The sequence below is a fragment of the Corythoichthys intestinalis genome, chromosome 7, assembly GCF_030265065.1.
Source record: "Corythoichthys intestinalis isolate RoL2023-P3 chromosome 7, ASM3026506v1, whole genome shotgun sequence".
NCBI lineage: Eukaryota > Metazoa > Chordata > Actinopteri > Syngnathiformes > Syngnathidae > Corythoichthys > Corythoichthys intestinalis.
Genome location: NC_080401.1, coordinates 23,363,649 through 23,377,571, shown reverse-complemented (window position 1 = coordinate 23,377,571; position 13,923 = coordinate 23,363,649). Strand labels below are relative to the sequence as shown.

The 13,923-nt window shown below is 39.0% G+C and overlaps 1 protein-coding gene across 4 annotated transcripts in view; it reads left to right on the top strand.

Moving 5' to 3' along the window:
• LOC130919337 (phosphatidylinositol 3-kinase regulatory subunit gamma-like) overlaps positions 1-5,914 on the top strand; it is a 30,827-nt gene extending 24,913 nt beyond the window's left edge. For all 4 annotated transcript variants that reach the window (XM_057841940.1, XM_057841939.1, XM_057841938.1 and 1 more), the window contains exons 9-12: positions 880-1,056; positions 1,459-1,527; positions 3,908-4,069; positions 4,159-5,914. In XM_057841940.1, coding sequence (XP_057697923.1) covers positions 880-1,056; positions 1,459-1,527; positions 3,908-4,069; positions 4,159-4,348 — 598 coding nt within the window. In that variant the 3' untranslated portion in view covers positions 4,349-5,914. The remainder of the gene's footprint in view (positions 1-879; positions 1,057-1,458; positions 1,528-3,907; positions 4,070-4,158) is intronic.
• Positions 5,915-13,923: the final 8,009 nt, after the last annotated feature.

The window sequence follows — 13,923 nt, the reverse complement described above, 5'->3', positions numbered from 1 at the left end:
GCTCATCACCCTGAACACACCATCCCCACTGTCAAACATGGTGGTGGCAGCATCATGGTTTGGGCCTGCTTTTCTTCAGCAGGGACAGGGAAGATGGTTAAAATTGATGGGAAGATGGATGCAGCCAAATACAGGAACATTCTGGAAGAAAACCTGTCGGTATCTGCACAAGACCTGAGACTGGGATGGAGATTTATCTTCCAACAGGACAATGATCCAAAACATAAAGCCAAATCTACAATGGAATGGTTCAAAAATAAACGTATCCAGGTGTTAGAATGGCCAAGTCAAAGTCCAGACCTGAATCCAATCGAGAATCTGTGGAAAGAGCTGAAGACTGCTGTTCACACTCTCCATCCAACCTCACTGAGCTCGAGCTGTTTTGCAAGGAAGAAAGGGCAAGAATGTCAGTGCAAAACTGATAGAAACATACCCCAAGCGACTTGCAGCTGTAATTGGAGCAAAAGGTGGCGCTACAAAGTATTAACGCAAGGGGGCCGAATAATATTGCACGCCCCACTTTTCAGTTTTTTATTTGTTAAAAAAGTTTAAATTATCCAATAAATTTTGTTCCACTTCACGATTGTGTCCCACTTGTTGTTGATTCTTGACAAAAAATTAAAATTTTATATCTTTATGTTTGAAGCCTGAAATGTGGCGAAAGGTTGCAAGGTTCAAGGGGGCCGAATACTTTTGCAAGGCACTGTAACAGCGTGCACTATGCAGTGAACCAGGGGCCTAACAAATTGTCTGATATTGTTTCCGCGTCATGTAAAGTAGAAATGTAGAAACTGGTTTAAGAGCATTAGAGGGAAAGGTGATTCCCGTCACAGAAATCAAAATCTTTGCTTAGGATGCTATTCTGCTGCCTGCTTCCAGGATGCAGAACAGTTCTGAAGAGTTGCAATCAAGAGTGGAGGAAATACACAACAGCAAGATCAAGTTGGAGGAGGAATTAAGGAATAAGGTGCTGGCCCACATGGAGGTTGACAGGAAAATAAATCACTTGAAGCCAGACCTCGTGCACCTCAGGAGGATCAGAGATCAATATTTGTTGTAGGTTTGACTTTCTTTGTTTCTAATTTATTCAAATGTGCCAATTTGACCAACAATGTCATTCTTTCATTTTAAGGCATGTCTCTGCAGTAATCATGCTGCCTAATCAATATCTTAATATGCAACTGTGGGGTAGGATGGTTTATCTCGAAAAAGGAGAAATGCTCGCTACTACCGATTTTGACAGATTTGTGAACAATATTTGAGGGAAATGGCCTATCGTGTATGAAGAAGTTTTAGAGCTTTGAGTCCAGATCATGAAAAAATGGGAGCAAAACCAAAAGTATTGCATTTAAATGTTTGTTTAGTGTAAATAATAAGCACAGACTCCAGACTGTCGTCGTGTACCGTACTCGTGTGTTTAAATCTGGCAAGCCACAGTAACTTTGCTTTCTGTTACAGCTGGCTCTCTCAGCAAGGGACCAGGCAGAGCCAGATCGATGATTGGCTCGGTGTGCGGAATGAAGAAGAGTAAGTGTCCTCATTTATCCATAATTGATGCTTTGAAAAAGCATTATGAAACTTGAAAATTTTCACGGCGACAATGATGTGAAACTACAATTGGGATGGCAATAGGAAGATGTATCTGCCACACTAAATCAGTGGAAGTGACATAAGGTTGCCATTGAGAGCAATAGATTTTCAATCCATTTTATCAAGCAGGGTTGGCCGTGAATGATCATGTTTAAGTGCCATTGATGGCAGCAGTCTATAGCTCACCTTCACTCATGTGGTTGGGAGTGTTGGGAAAGTTAATTTTCTACATGATTTAGTTCAAATTGCAGTTCATACATTTTCAAATGAACTGTTTAGTTCATAGTTCATAATTCAAAATTTTGAATTAAAGTTAACAAAGTTTTGTCTGTTGTCCTGCGCATGTGCACATGGTAACAGATAATTGCAAATGCAGAAATTCCAAAGTACACACAAAAAAAATTCTATTAAAAAAAGGAATATGTACTTACGTTTAGTCATGGACGCACACGAAGGAAAGTTCTCCTCACACACATCCTACCATGTGGCTGTGCTCAACTCGACTGCGTACCGCTCTCTCCCCATTAACGTATTCCTTGTGCAATTAAGCATTTATTTACGTCATATTTGCATTGCAAATGCCTGTTTATGACCTAACTTGTTTATTTAACGCCTTTGGATAATATTGATAGTCCAACTCAATGTAAAAGAATGCTTATACACCGCCATAAAAGCTTCGGGAAAATATCTGACAGAACACTTGGGTACAAGAGCTGTCGTCTCCTGAGTCCATGCTGCCGTATTTGCTAAAACAACACACTCGTGTCTTTTACTCAGGTAAAAGCACGGATCTTCTTCTTTTCCTTTCGGCTTTACCCTTCAGGGGTTGCCGCAGCGAAACAGTTGAGACGGGTGCAAAAAATTACTTAAATAAAGTACAAGTATCTGAGAAAAAAAATACTCAAGTAAAGGTAAAAAAGTATTTGCTTTAAAAGTCAACCAGAAAATGCATTGACAGCTCGGTTTTATTTAAAACTGTGCAGAAAGAAAAAACAAGCAATAAAATGGACTGCACTGTAAAGAGAAGCTTAACAAGCTCGAAAACTCCAAAACTTATCTTAACGGTGGATTGCAAGCAACTATTCGGTACATACCACCATCTACTGCACAAGAGTGCGGTGGTGTTTATTGCTCAATATCTTGTTCACCTGCCTAATCTTGCTTGTACTCGTGTTGCTGCCTCTAGAGCTCAGTTAGAGTATAGTTGCACGGGGCTTATCGATCGCGCCGGAGGCATGAAAACGAAACTATCAATTCACAATGAGAAAAAAAGAAAACAAACAAAAGTCATTTGTAACGCAGGCGACAATTTGAAAAGTAGTGGAGTAAAAAGTAAAAACAACCATGTCAATGTTGTACTCAAGTACAGATATACAAAAATTTTAGTACCACCACCACCACCTCCACTGGTTTTTAGCCTATGGCTTTATCTGCAGTGTTGTTGGAAAGGCTTTAACGCTGAACTCATGAACAAGGTTATGAATGCTGCTCACAACAGCTAGAATGAACGCGTTCCACAGTAATATTCCAGAGACAAAAATAAGATGCATTTCATTAACGTTAGCCCAAAATATGAACGTGTTCATGAACGACCTTTCATTTAACACGTTCATGCACCACACTGGAGGTTGGTTTACACATTGGAAGAGGTTCAAAATAATACAACAGGCGTTAAGTAAATACAAGTATCATAATTTGGCACCAGAAAACCCTGATGATCGCTTTTAAAAAGAAACTGACAACTCTCTATGGACATATTGACATATAGACATGTTGAGCTCCACAACTCAACAACTAAAGTATGCTGCTGATACTGTAACTTGCAACAAAGAGGAAGGTTGTACAATTTGGGTAGCATAAAGTTAATTGTGAACAATGTGTAGCATCCCGTACAGAACAGAAACTGATGGTTTGTAAGTGTCTATTGATTCATCAAGAGGCAAGTTAGTAGAATACAGAGATTTGTCCTGCACGCAAAAATAATTTTAAAATGAGGAGGGTTACTAAAGGTTAAGCTAGCTAGCCTACTAGATCAGGGGTGGGCAAACCGGTCCTCCAGGGCCGCAGTGGGTCCTGGTCTTTGTTCCAACTGACCCAGCACAGATAGTATAACCAATGAGGTTTCAGCAGAAATGAGAAGCACCTGACTGCAATTGACTGATTGCACTTGTAAAACAGCAGATTGGTGAAAATGTGTCCTCTTAATGGGTTGCAACAAAAACCCGCACCCACTGCGGTCCTTTGTGGAATAGTTAGGTCTGACAAAAACACACAGAGAATAAATGTGTTGTAAAATGACTCTTGTACTTTTTGTTAGCCCGTACACTCTGGCAGATAATTCGCACCATGAGGAGAGGACTTGGTATGTTGGAGGCATGACCCGGAGGGAGGCTGAGGAGCTTCTAAAGGGCAAACGAGATGGCACCTTTCTGATCAGAGATAGCCAAAGTCAAAGAGGATCCTTTGCATGCTCTGTTGTGTGAGTACCTTTATATCTATGTCTTCTTTTATATGGCATTATATGTAAGCAGTTAGGTTCTAAAAAGTGACAGCTGTCCTCCTACATAGTGTGGACGGGCACGTGAAGCACTGTGTGATCAACAGGACATCCACAGGCTATGGCTTTGCTGAGCCCTACAACCTGTATTCATCACTCAGAGAACTGGTTGTCCACTATCAGCACACATCTTTGATCCAACACAACCAGCAGCTGAATGTAACCCTGGCCTGGCCTGCTCTCAGCCAGCAGCCCAGCTGAGAAACCACCAGCATGTCTCACTGTAGCACTTTCAACGCTTCACTGTAAGAGCACTCAGAAAAAAAGACGGACACCTTGAACCAGCTCAAACTTAAAAAAACAATCAAACAAACAAACAAAAAACGAAAAAAAAAAAAGTGTTTTTATAATGTTTTTATTCTGTATATCCAACAATACTAAAATGTATGATGTCACATAAAAATACAAAACAAACAAACAAACAAAAAAAACAAAACCGTTATATCCAATGCTCCAGAGAAGTTTCGATTATTAATACAGACATGGTTATGTGTTATGTTGATTAAGTTTTTGGGAGTGGCAACTGTAGACATGAAAACAAAAACAAGAAAAAGAATTGAATACATTAGAGTCCTCAATCGTCTGCCGTGTTGTCTCTCATTTGCCAGTAATATTTATTATTATTCGTGGAGATCCGTTGATCATCTGACTTAGCAAATTCTGATTAGCTGTCAGAGAAAACGCATTATTATATATCAATAAAAAATATTCCTACGAAAAACACAAGATTTGTCACTTAAAGGGATCCACGGATTGAAAGACTTGTATTTCTTAAAAGATAAACATTATTATGATTTAAAATAATTTTATATTGAAACCCCTCTTGATGTTTTCGTTTTTATACAATTTGTAAAATTTGTTTAACTAATAGGTCGCCATTGTTGTTGACGTTGCAGGGCAGTGACGTAACAGGGTTACGCTGCCGGACTTCCAGAGTATGACTCTAGCTTGTCATCTGTTCAACCCTTTCAATTTGAAACCGAGAGGAACATTAACGAGCATGACAGCACTGTCGATATTTCGCAAAATGAGCAGCAAAAGCAAAACGAACAGACGAACACACGAGAGTGGGAAAAAAACAGTGTTCTACCAAAATGTGCTACACCAACGAAACGTGCTACAAGAGGCGAATCTGACACCCAAAGTAGGACCGTGCGCTTTCAGCTTGTTTTGTTTAGATGAATACAGACAGAACATACTAAAGATGCCTTAAGAAAATACTCAAATGTAGTAATATCAAATAAGGCCGGTTAAAATATGCTACGTGACTAATGTGGTCAACAGATCAACAATCTGCTATAAAGCTACCACAAGAAAACAATGCTTTATTAATTGTACGAGAGGGAAACACATGCGAAATGTACTTTGAGGCAATGAAAAGGTAATAAAAGACTCAATAAAAACGCAAATAGTAAGTACCCGCCACTTTTCACTGATGAGCGCATGTGTTGGACGTCTCGCCACGTCGAAGGAATTGCAGTAACCCGGTAAGTTTTCGTCGAGTGACAGAGACAATCTACTAGTACATCATTAACCCGAGCGTCCATTGCGCGCTTAAAACATGGTGCCCTCCGTAGGTCAAAACATGTACTAAATATTATAGATTTTTAAATCAATGGCAATATTTTATGTGTTTCTAATAACATATTTTAGTTAAAAAGAACGATAGTGGCTTATTAGAACCAACAAGTCTTTAAGTCCGAGGTTCCCTTTAAGCCTTTAAATCCAAATCAGGAATATTATTTACAACCAAAACTAGTAATTTTATTAATTAGGGCCCGAGCACTAAGCGTGCGAAGGCCCTATTGTTTTGCAAAGGATTATTTTTTTTTTTATTATTATTTTTTTTTTTTTTCAGGGCAAATGAAAACGGCCAATTTGGAGGCCTGAACATGCACGAAAAGTCACCAAAATTTGCACATACGTCCGGAAAATTGTAAATTTCGATAATTTTGCAACGTTGCAAAAAAATATAACAAAATGGCTCAGTGGCGCCCCCTTGAAATTTTAAAATTGGCCTATAACATTAGGGTCTGTCAGCGTAGAGCAATGAAATTTGGGGGGTCTATACCTTGTCCAAAACCGCTCCAAAAAAGCATTTACACGCATATTCCAAACCCAACAGGAAATCGGTTATTTTGGATCAAATATGAAATTTTTATCGATTTACAGGGTGCACATTTGAGACCTTTTCGCCGAGGGAGTTAGTTGGATCATCTTCAAAATTGGTGAGACTGTTCAGGAGACATATGAAATCTTAAGTTTTGAAAATGGTGCGTTTTCATTCACGGGTCTGACCTGGGCGTGGTGCCAAAGTCGACCATTTTTTCGGCAAAATGACAAATTCAGTAAATGACTTATAGTTCCTTGACACAACGTTCAATCTTTTTCATATTTGGCATGTATGTGTGGTATCCCACCCTTAACACGAGTGCATTGAAATATTACCCATTAGGTCTAGCGCCCCCTAGTGAGAACAGGAAATGCCTTTTTTTACGAGACAGGTTCCTCCTCCAAGGGAAAAAAATCTGTTGACCTCAAACCTGCATCAGGGGAGCCTTAAGACCTGTGTTCAGGTGCCTGATGAAAAATATTGAGGTTTCGTTGAGGCGGAGGGGTCCAAACAGGAAAGTGAAAATGAACGTCAACAATTTGTCACGCAAAAAACTTTGAACAGTCATAACTCGGCAGATATACAACATATCTGCGCCAAACTTCCCGTGTTTGTTGAGAGTCATACCCTGAAGGTTCTTGTAGGGGTCATTTGCATCAACTCTACAGTGCCAACTAGTGGCGACAGAAAGAAGTTTTAAAAAAGGCCTTTCCTATTGGGTTTTTTCAACATAGAGCAAGGAAATTTGGGGAGTAGATACCTTATGCAAAACTGCTCCAAAAAGTCTCTTGCACCCATATTCCAAATCCAACAGGAAATCGGGTATTTTGGATCGAATGTGAAATTTTCATGGGTTCACAGTAGGAGTTTACATTTGGAGGCTTGAATATGCACAAAAACTCGTAAAAATTTGCACATACATACGGCCTTGGATAACGTTCGATAATCTTGCAATGTTACGAAAAAATGTAACAAAATGCCTCAGTGGCGCCCCCTTGAATTTTTCAAAAAGGTGTTTCCTATTAGGTTTTTTTAACATAGAGTGATGAAATTTGGGGAGTCGATACCTTGTGCAAAACTGCTCCAAAAAGTCTCTTACACCCGTATTCCAAATCCAACAGGAAATCGGGTATTTTGGATCGAATGTGAAATTTTTATCGGTTCACAGTAGGAGTTTACATTTGGAGGCTTGAACATGCACGAAAACTCACAAAAATTTGGACATACATGTGGCTTTGGATAACGTTCAATAATCTTGCAACGTTACAAAAACACGTAACAAAATGGCTCAGTGGCGCCCCCTTGAAATTTTCAAAAAGGCCTCTCCATTTAGGTTTTTTCAACGTAGAGGTATGAAATTCGGAGAGTCGATACCTTGTACAAAACTGCTCCAAAAAGTCTCTTGCATGCGTATTCCAAACCCAACAGGAAATCGGGTATTTTGGATTGAATGTGAAATTTTTATCGATTTACAGTGTGCACATTTTACACCTTGGCACCTAGGGAATTAGTTTGATCATTCTCAAAATTGGCGAGACTGTTCATGAGGCATATGAAATCTTAAGTTATCAAAATGGTGTGTTTTCATTCACGGGCCTGACCTGGGCGGGGTGCCAAAGTCGGCCATTTTTTCGCCAAAACACCGAATTCGGAAAATGACTGATAACTCCCTCATACAACGTTCAATCTATTTTAAATCTGGCATGTGTGTGAGGTATACCAGCCTGAGCAGGACTGGATTGAAAATTTACCATTTGTGCTTGGCGCCTCCTAGTGGGAACAGGAAATGCCCTTTTTTTACGGGACACACTCCTCCTCTAAAGGGAAAAAATCAATCTACCTCAAAGCTGCATAAGGGAAGCCTTAAGACCTGTCTTCAGGTGCCTGATAAAAAATATTGAAGTTTCGTTGAAGCGGAGGGGTCCAAACAGGAAAGTGAAAATGACAACATATCTGCGCCAAACTTCCCGTGCTTGTTGAGAGTCATACCCTGAAGGGCCTTGTAGGGGTCATTTGCATCAACCCTACAGCGCCAACTAGTGGCAATAGAAAGTCACTCGTTTTTCCAATAGATGTCCAGTTCTTTTCAGGTTGGTCATTGTAGTTTCAAGACCTATTAAAATACTTATTTACGGCCCATGTCCACGTGTCTCTGTCTGTTGCCGTGACGACCCTTTATTCGCCATTTAAAGGAAATACTTTTTTTCAGAGACTCAGGCAGCTTATAGAGCCACAATATTTGGCACACTTGGTCGAATTGGCCCAGTTAGAAGATTAATTTAGGTTTTGAATAAGGGCTTGGCTGCACAGCTCAGTAGTACCTCCTTTTTTGTAGTACTCTCTCCACTAGGTTTTTTTTTAATCTGTTAGGTGTGTGAATGTAAAGAGGCGACTTTCGAGCTTGTTAGGTTCTAATGAGATGATTAGAGAGGAGGATCTGCCACCACCCTGACCTGCACATAGTCCGAGTTGCGCTAGATTGCGAGGGCCCGTTCAGTCCTGCTTGCAGGCCTAGTTTAATGTTAATATACAAGTGAACAGATGGTGGATAGCTCCATACCATTGATATATTTAGCTGCTTTCCTTTTGGTACTGTGCTTTTTCAGAGCATTGGTAGCATTTTCTGTATTCCAGAACACTCCCACTCAATAATGTTTAAAACGTAGATGCTACGACAATCGTGTAAAGAGCAAGGATTGTCTGTGTTTAATATTGACGAATCAGCCTGTGGTCCCTTAGAAGGGACAGACCCAATAACCGTTCTAACAATTGGTGCATCTCTGATAATAGTTATCATTCAGTACACCTCTGACTCACAAGATGTTTATTTGAGATACTCAGATTACTGTAGATTAATTTGAAATTATAGCTTTTTCCCCCCAGATTTTTGCTTGTTAAAGTCTAATCAAGCAGAAAGGTGTCCGAAAAATAATTGTTCATGGTCATGCTGTGGTGAATTCACACTGGCCTGTCATGTGATATTTTTATTAACTTTTTTCCCCAGATTGGATTTGATGGTCCTCACTATTTAACTACAGTAATTATGGTTTTTTTTGGCATCTGTTCTATCCACCCATGTTGATATATTGACAATTTCCCTGTATTGCGGGTGCATTCATGATCACAATTACATAACAATGGACCCCTCGCACCTGAAAGATGTAACATTTTTAGACAAGTTAATAGATTCTCCGTTTGCGTTATGCCTGTGAGTGTTAAAAAAAATAAAAATTCATAGTAAGATTAGATATCACCTGTTACGTTAAGTCAGATAAGAACATAATATATACTGCGGGAAACAAACAAATAAAATCAAATTTAGGGTTATGTCTGGTGACCGTTGCACCTTAAGGCGTACAAGATGATGTTGTTGAAGTGTTGTCATTGCAGCTCTGCGATGAGTTCAAACATCATGAGAACTTTATTTGATCCCTGTGTTATATTGAACAGATGAGCCATAGACTTCACTATCAGCTGACAGCAAATGGGCCGCGGGACCGCTGCGTAGGGCGCCTATTTTGAAAAACTTAAAATTCAAATGTTTTCGAAACCAAAGCTGCTAGCGACCTAAAACTAAAACAGGCACTCCCTTAGGCATATATGCGTGTCCATGAGCAGCGGCATAAAAAATGTCAAAGTCGTTCCCTAATAAAATCCCGATTAATTATTTTTTGTATAACAAAACTTAAAATTGCTATAAAATTGTCTGATTATATAGATGCACAAAAATCACCAAATGCAGAGGAAATCACCTATATTTTCAGGATCAATCACATAATTTATCATATCATACAAGTTTTGCCCAAAATAGCGACTTTTTTTTTTGCCATTTATTGCAATTTGGACATAAGTTTTCGACAGCTAATAAATCACTCAATTTTCACCTCAGAAACTTAATAATTGAGGAAAGCATGCAGAATCATCTTAATTTTACTGAACAAATAAGAATTTTACATTTTTCTTTATATAATCACAATTTATTTAGGTTGAATACCGATGTCACTATTGCCTCAGCACATCTTGCCAGCTATCTGGGCCTTGTCGTTTTTAGATTGAAATGTTACATAAAATAAAACACGTAGAGCCAATTTTTTTGTATGTACGCAGAAATGTCTAAATACTAGTTGTCTGCCAAAAAATGGGCGGTCGGCCGAAAATTACCTGATTATTTGAAAGGTAAAGTTACGCTATTGTGTATGGATACAAAATCCAACATGGCGGCCATCACAAAACAGCTTTTAAGAAAAAAAGTCTCGTAAATAAATGCGTAAATCCCAGAATTTCTATAGATATGAACGTATGACAGTCTAGATTCTTGGTTGAAAGCAAAAAACCGGGCAGTTATCATTCATTTTACGCTGATATTTCAAGCTAATTTTAAGGTAATTTTTTCCATTCATTTAATTTTTTTTCACAACGATTCAAAGTGCATGCATTGTGCTATTTTATAAGATATATAATTTTCTATTTTATTATTATTTTTTTTTAACCTTTATTTTATCAGGCAGTCTCATTGAGATTAATATCTCTTTTACAAGAGAGGCCTGAGCACAAAGAAACATTAGTACCTTGAATCCTCGACCAAATCACTCTTGAGACACTCCTGCCTGCTTGTATGTGCTTAAACTTTCATCATGTTTCCACTTAAATCCGGCGTTAGAACGCAGCTGTGTTTAAGTTTATCGCTGTAAAAGCTTCCACGACACGCTGCCTGGCCCGGCCCCCTACGGGAAGTCGTGGCGCAATGTCTGAAGGAGCTGTCTCGTCAACTGATAGTAAAGTCTATGGATGAGCTGGCAGAATACTAAAATGAATTCAAATGCCAAAAATCACAATGGGATAGACAATACATTTCTGATAAGCATTTGGCTAATTCTAACGCATCTGCATTTATAGAACCATTTTCAAAGATTTGGACAGGCGAAACTAATCCAGGAAAATTTCCTGGAGGAAATCATGGATTAAAAGTGCCTTTGGGTGGTTTTGTATATTGCCATTTGCACAGAAAAAGCACAATAAAAAGTCCTTTAGAAGTATTGAAAGCTCTGCCATGATTTCTGCTTTTTTAGGAAGCTTGTGAATTTCCTGTTCTGTTAACGAGCAGAATTGAAATCCAATAACGTTGATGGGAGCAGAGTAGCAGTGTTACGATGAGTTTTTTTAAGCGTTTGTGAGGTACAATCAAATCAAAAGTGGTCCGTGCTAAGGATTATTAGTCTATGTAAATGTGTTTACATTTCAAATCTGTCCAGGTCCTGTCAGCCCTGGATGGGTTTGCTCTCTTTGATTGTGCTCTCTGAGTGGAGGTGGATTGGTGCTCATTAAATAACAGTAACACCTAATCACTCAAAATTATTTTTATAGTAATATATTAACACTATAAAGTTGTACGGCATAAATGAGAAAGGTTGATTTGAGGTTATGTACATTAGCATATACAACTGTTGTGTGTCACCCACACGTCCTATGGTCATGTTTTTAGAGCAAGATGTTTTTAAATTACACAGTGTGTGCTGGTCTCAGTCAGACTTTCAAGCCTGGGGAGGTATAATGTGCTGCTGGTACACAGATTATGGAGGGATTACAGTTGGCTGTAACTCTTGAATCTGATGGCAAATGTGAGATTTGTTAAAGATCAATACAATCAGGCAAACAGCACTCGCCATGTGCAGCACTAAGTGTAAGTTGTCTATGGTGTGGGTTCTCAAACTGTTTGGGTCCAGTGACCTTAGGGAGGCATTTTTCCAAAGACTGTCCCTCATAATTTTAACGGCCATTGAATTTACATAAATTTTCAGGGGGGATAAACTGCCATAATATTCTGTCGACAATATCATCATTAATTTTTATACGAGAAAAGTTTTACTGGCATGAGATTAAAATCACATTATGAAATCAAAGCTCACGTTTTATTAGGGGAAACAAGTGATATGATTAAAGGTGAATTTAAAAAATAGAACGTTGCTCTCATAATACATTTTTTAATGCAAAATGGGACTATAGTCTTAAATAAACGACTATCTATACAGGACTATGTCCTAGGTTTGAATCAGCTCAAAGCTAAAGGGACAGAAAACACCTATTTCAAATGACCATCATGCGAAATACGGCTGCTCGTTGGATAGTATGCAAATCGTGAATTTCCTTGACGTCGGATAACTGAGAAAATAATGTTAGTAAAAAAATAAAAAAAAAATAAAAAAAAAATAAAAACATTTTTTTTTTAAATGAACAGTGCTTACAAGTGCTGCCGTTTTTGTAACCCTCTAAAGCAGGGGTTGGGAACCTTTTTGGCTGAGAGAGACATGAAGACCATTTATTTTTTAAATTAATTCTGTGAAAGCCATACAATATGTTTAAAACTAAAAATACAATTAATGTGAGCATTTTATGTAATTTCAACACTTAAAGTAAGTAAAGTAAAATAAGTCTCTAAATTCTTTTTAATAACAGTGTTTTGCTGTTGCTGATCAATGATGTGTATTTCTTACCACTAATGCGACTTCTGGTGCTGCATGGTTTTGCTGATGGCTTTGTAGTCTGGTTGATACTTGGTGGGGTTAAGCTTCATGCAGGCATTGAGAAACAAAGTATGTGTCTCTTTTCATGTTCACGAAGAAGTGCCACGAATCCTGTTTTTCCCCACCTTGCACGGGGCACCATTAGTGCACACCGAAACAAGTATCCATCAGTAGATTTTTTTCTTTAGCGAACTCAGTGAAGGACTTGAATAAAATCCTCCCCTCTTGTTGTCCCTTTCATAGACAAAACTTTGCAATCACGCTGAACTGGTTGCTTACATCTGTTGACTCATCCAAAGCGAGAGAAAAAAAAACGTGCTGCTTTTATGCCTTAATGTCCTGCTGAAAAATACTATACTCCTCGTTTTTTTTTTCCTTTTTGCCATCTTCTCAAAAGGGTTTCTAAAATTAGCTGACAACGCGGAAAACGAAACTGAAAACAAGGGTAGTTTACTTCCTGATCTCACGCACATGCACACATCGGCAGCTATTTTCGACAGCGAGCAGTGTTGCCTATGCGATTGATGGATGGATGGATAAATAGATAGACACAACAACATGTATGTTTGCTACTTTCCTACTAAAATTACTGCCGGTGACTGTCGCCGTTTCGCGTAATGTGCTGTTACCAATCTGCACTGTTTGGTAATGAGGTTCTCTCAACTCCAAACCGTAGTTGGGAGTGGACCGTGGCCAATTCGTCGTCGCTCCTACGTCCGGTTCTTTCTTCGGGGAGGTGGCGTAGTGCATAAAAACTCATAGACGTGTCGGATGGCCTTTTATCGGAGACTTTATCAACACAAACAAAAACCAGTGCGGGACACCCAGCCACTCAACACAGCTCTCTCTCTACACCTGCCTCCCTCTCTGCTCACGCTCGCCCACTTCTTCTTCTACACTAAATTGGCAATGCCGGTCGTATCGAAACAGGACAGCGACCCCTTGGGGATGCTGGTAACAGCGCAAAGGAGTATATCAAAACTTTTTTAAAAAAATAACTAAAGATTTGTCTGCGAGCCAGATTCAGCCGTCAAAAGAGCCAGATCTGGCTCGTGAGCCATATGTTCCCGACCCCTGCTCTAAAGTATATTGTATTAATGATGCGACGAGGAAGGACAAGCAATTTGAAATCCTCGCATTTG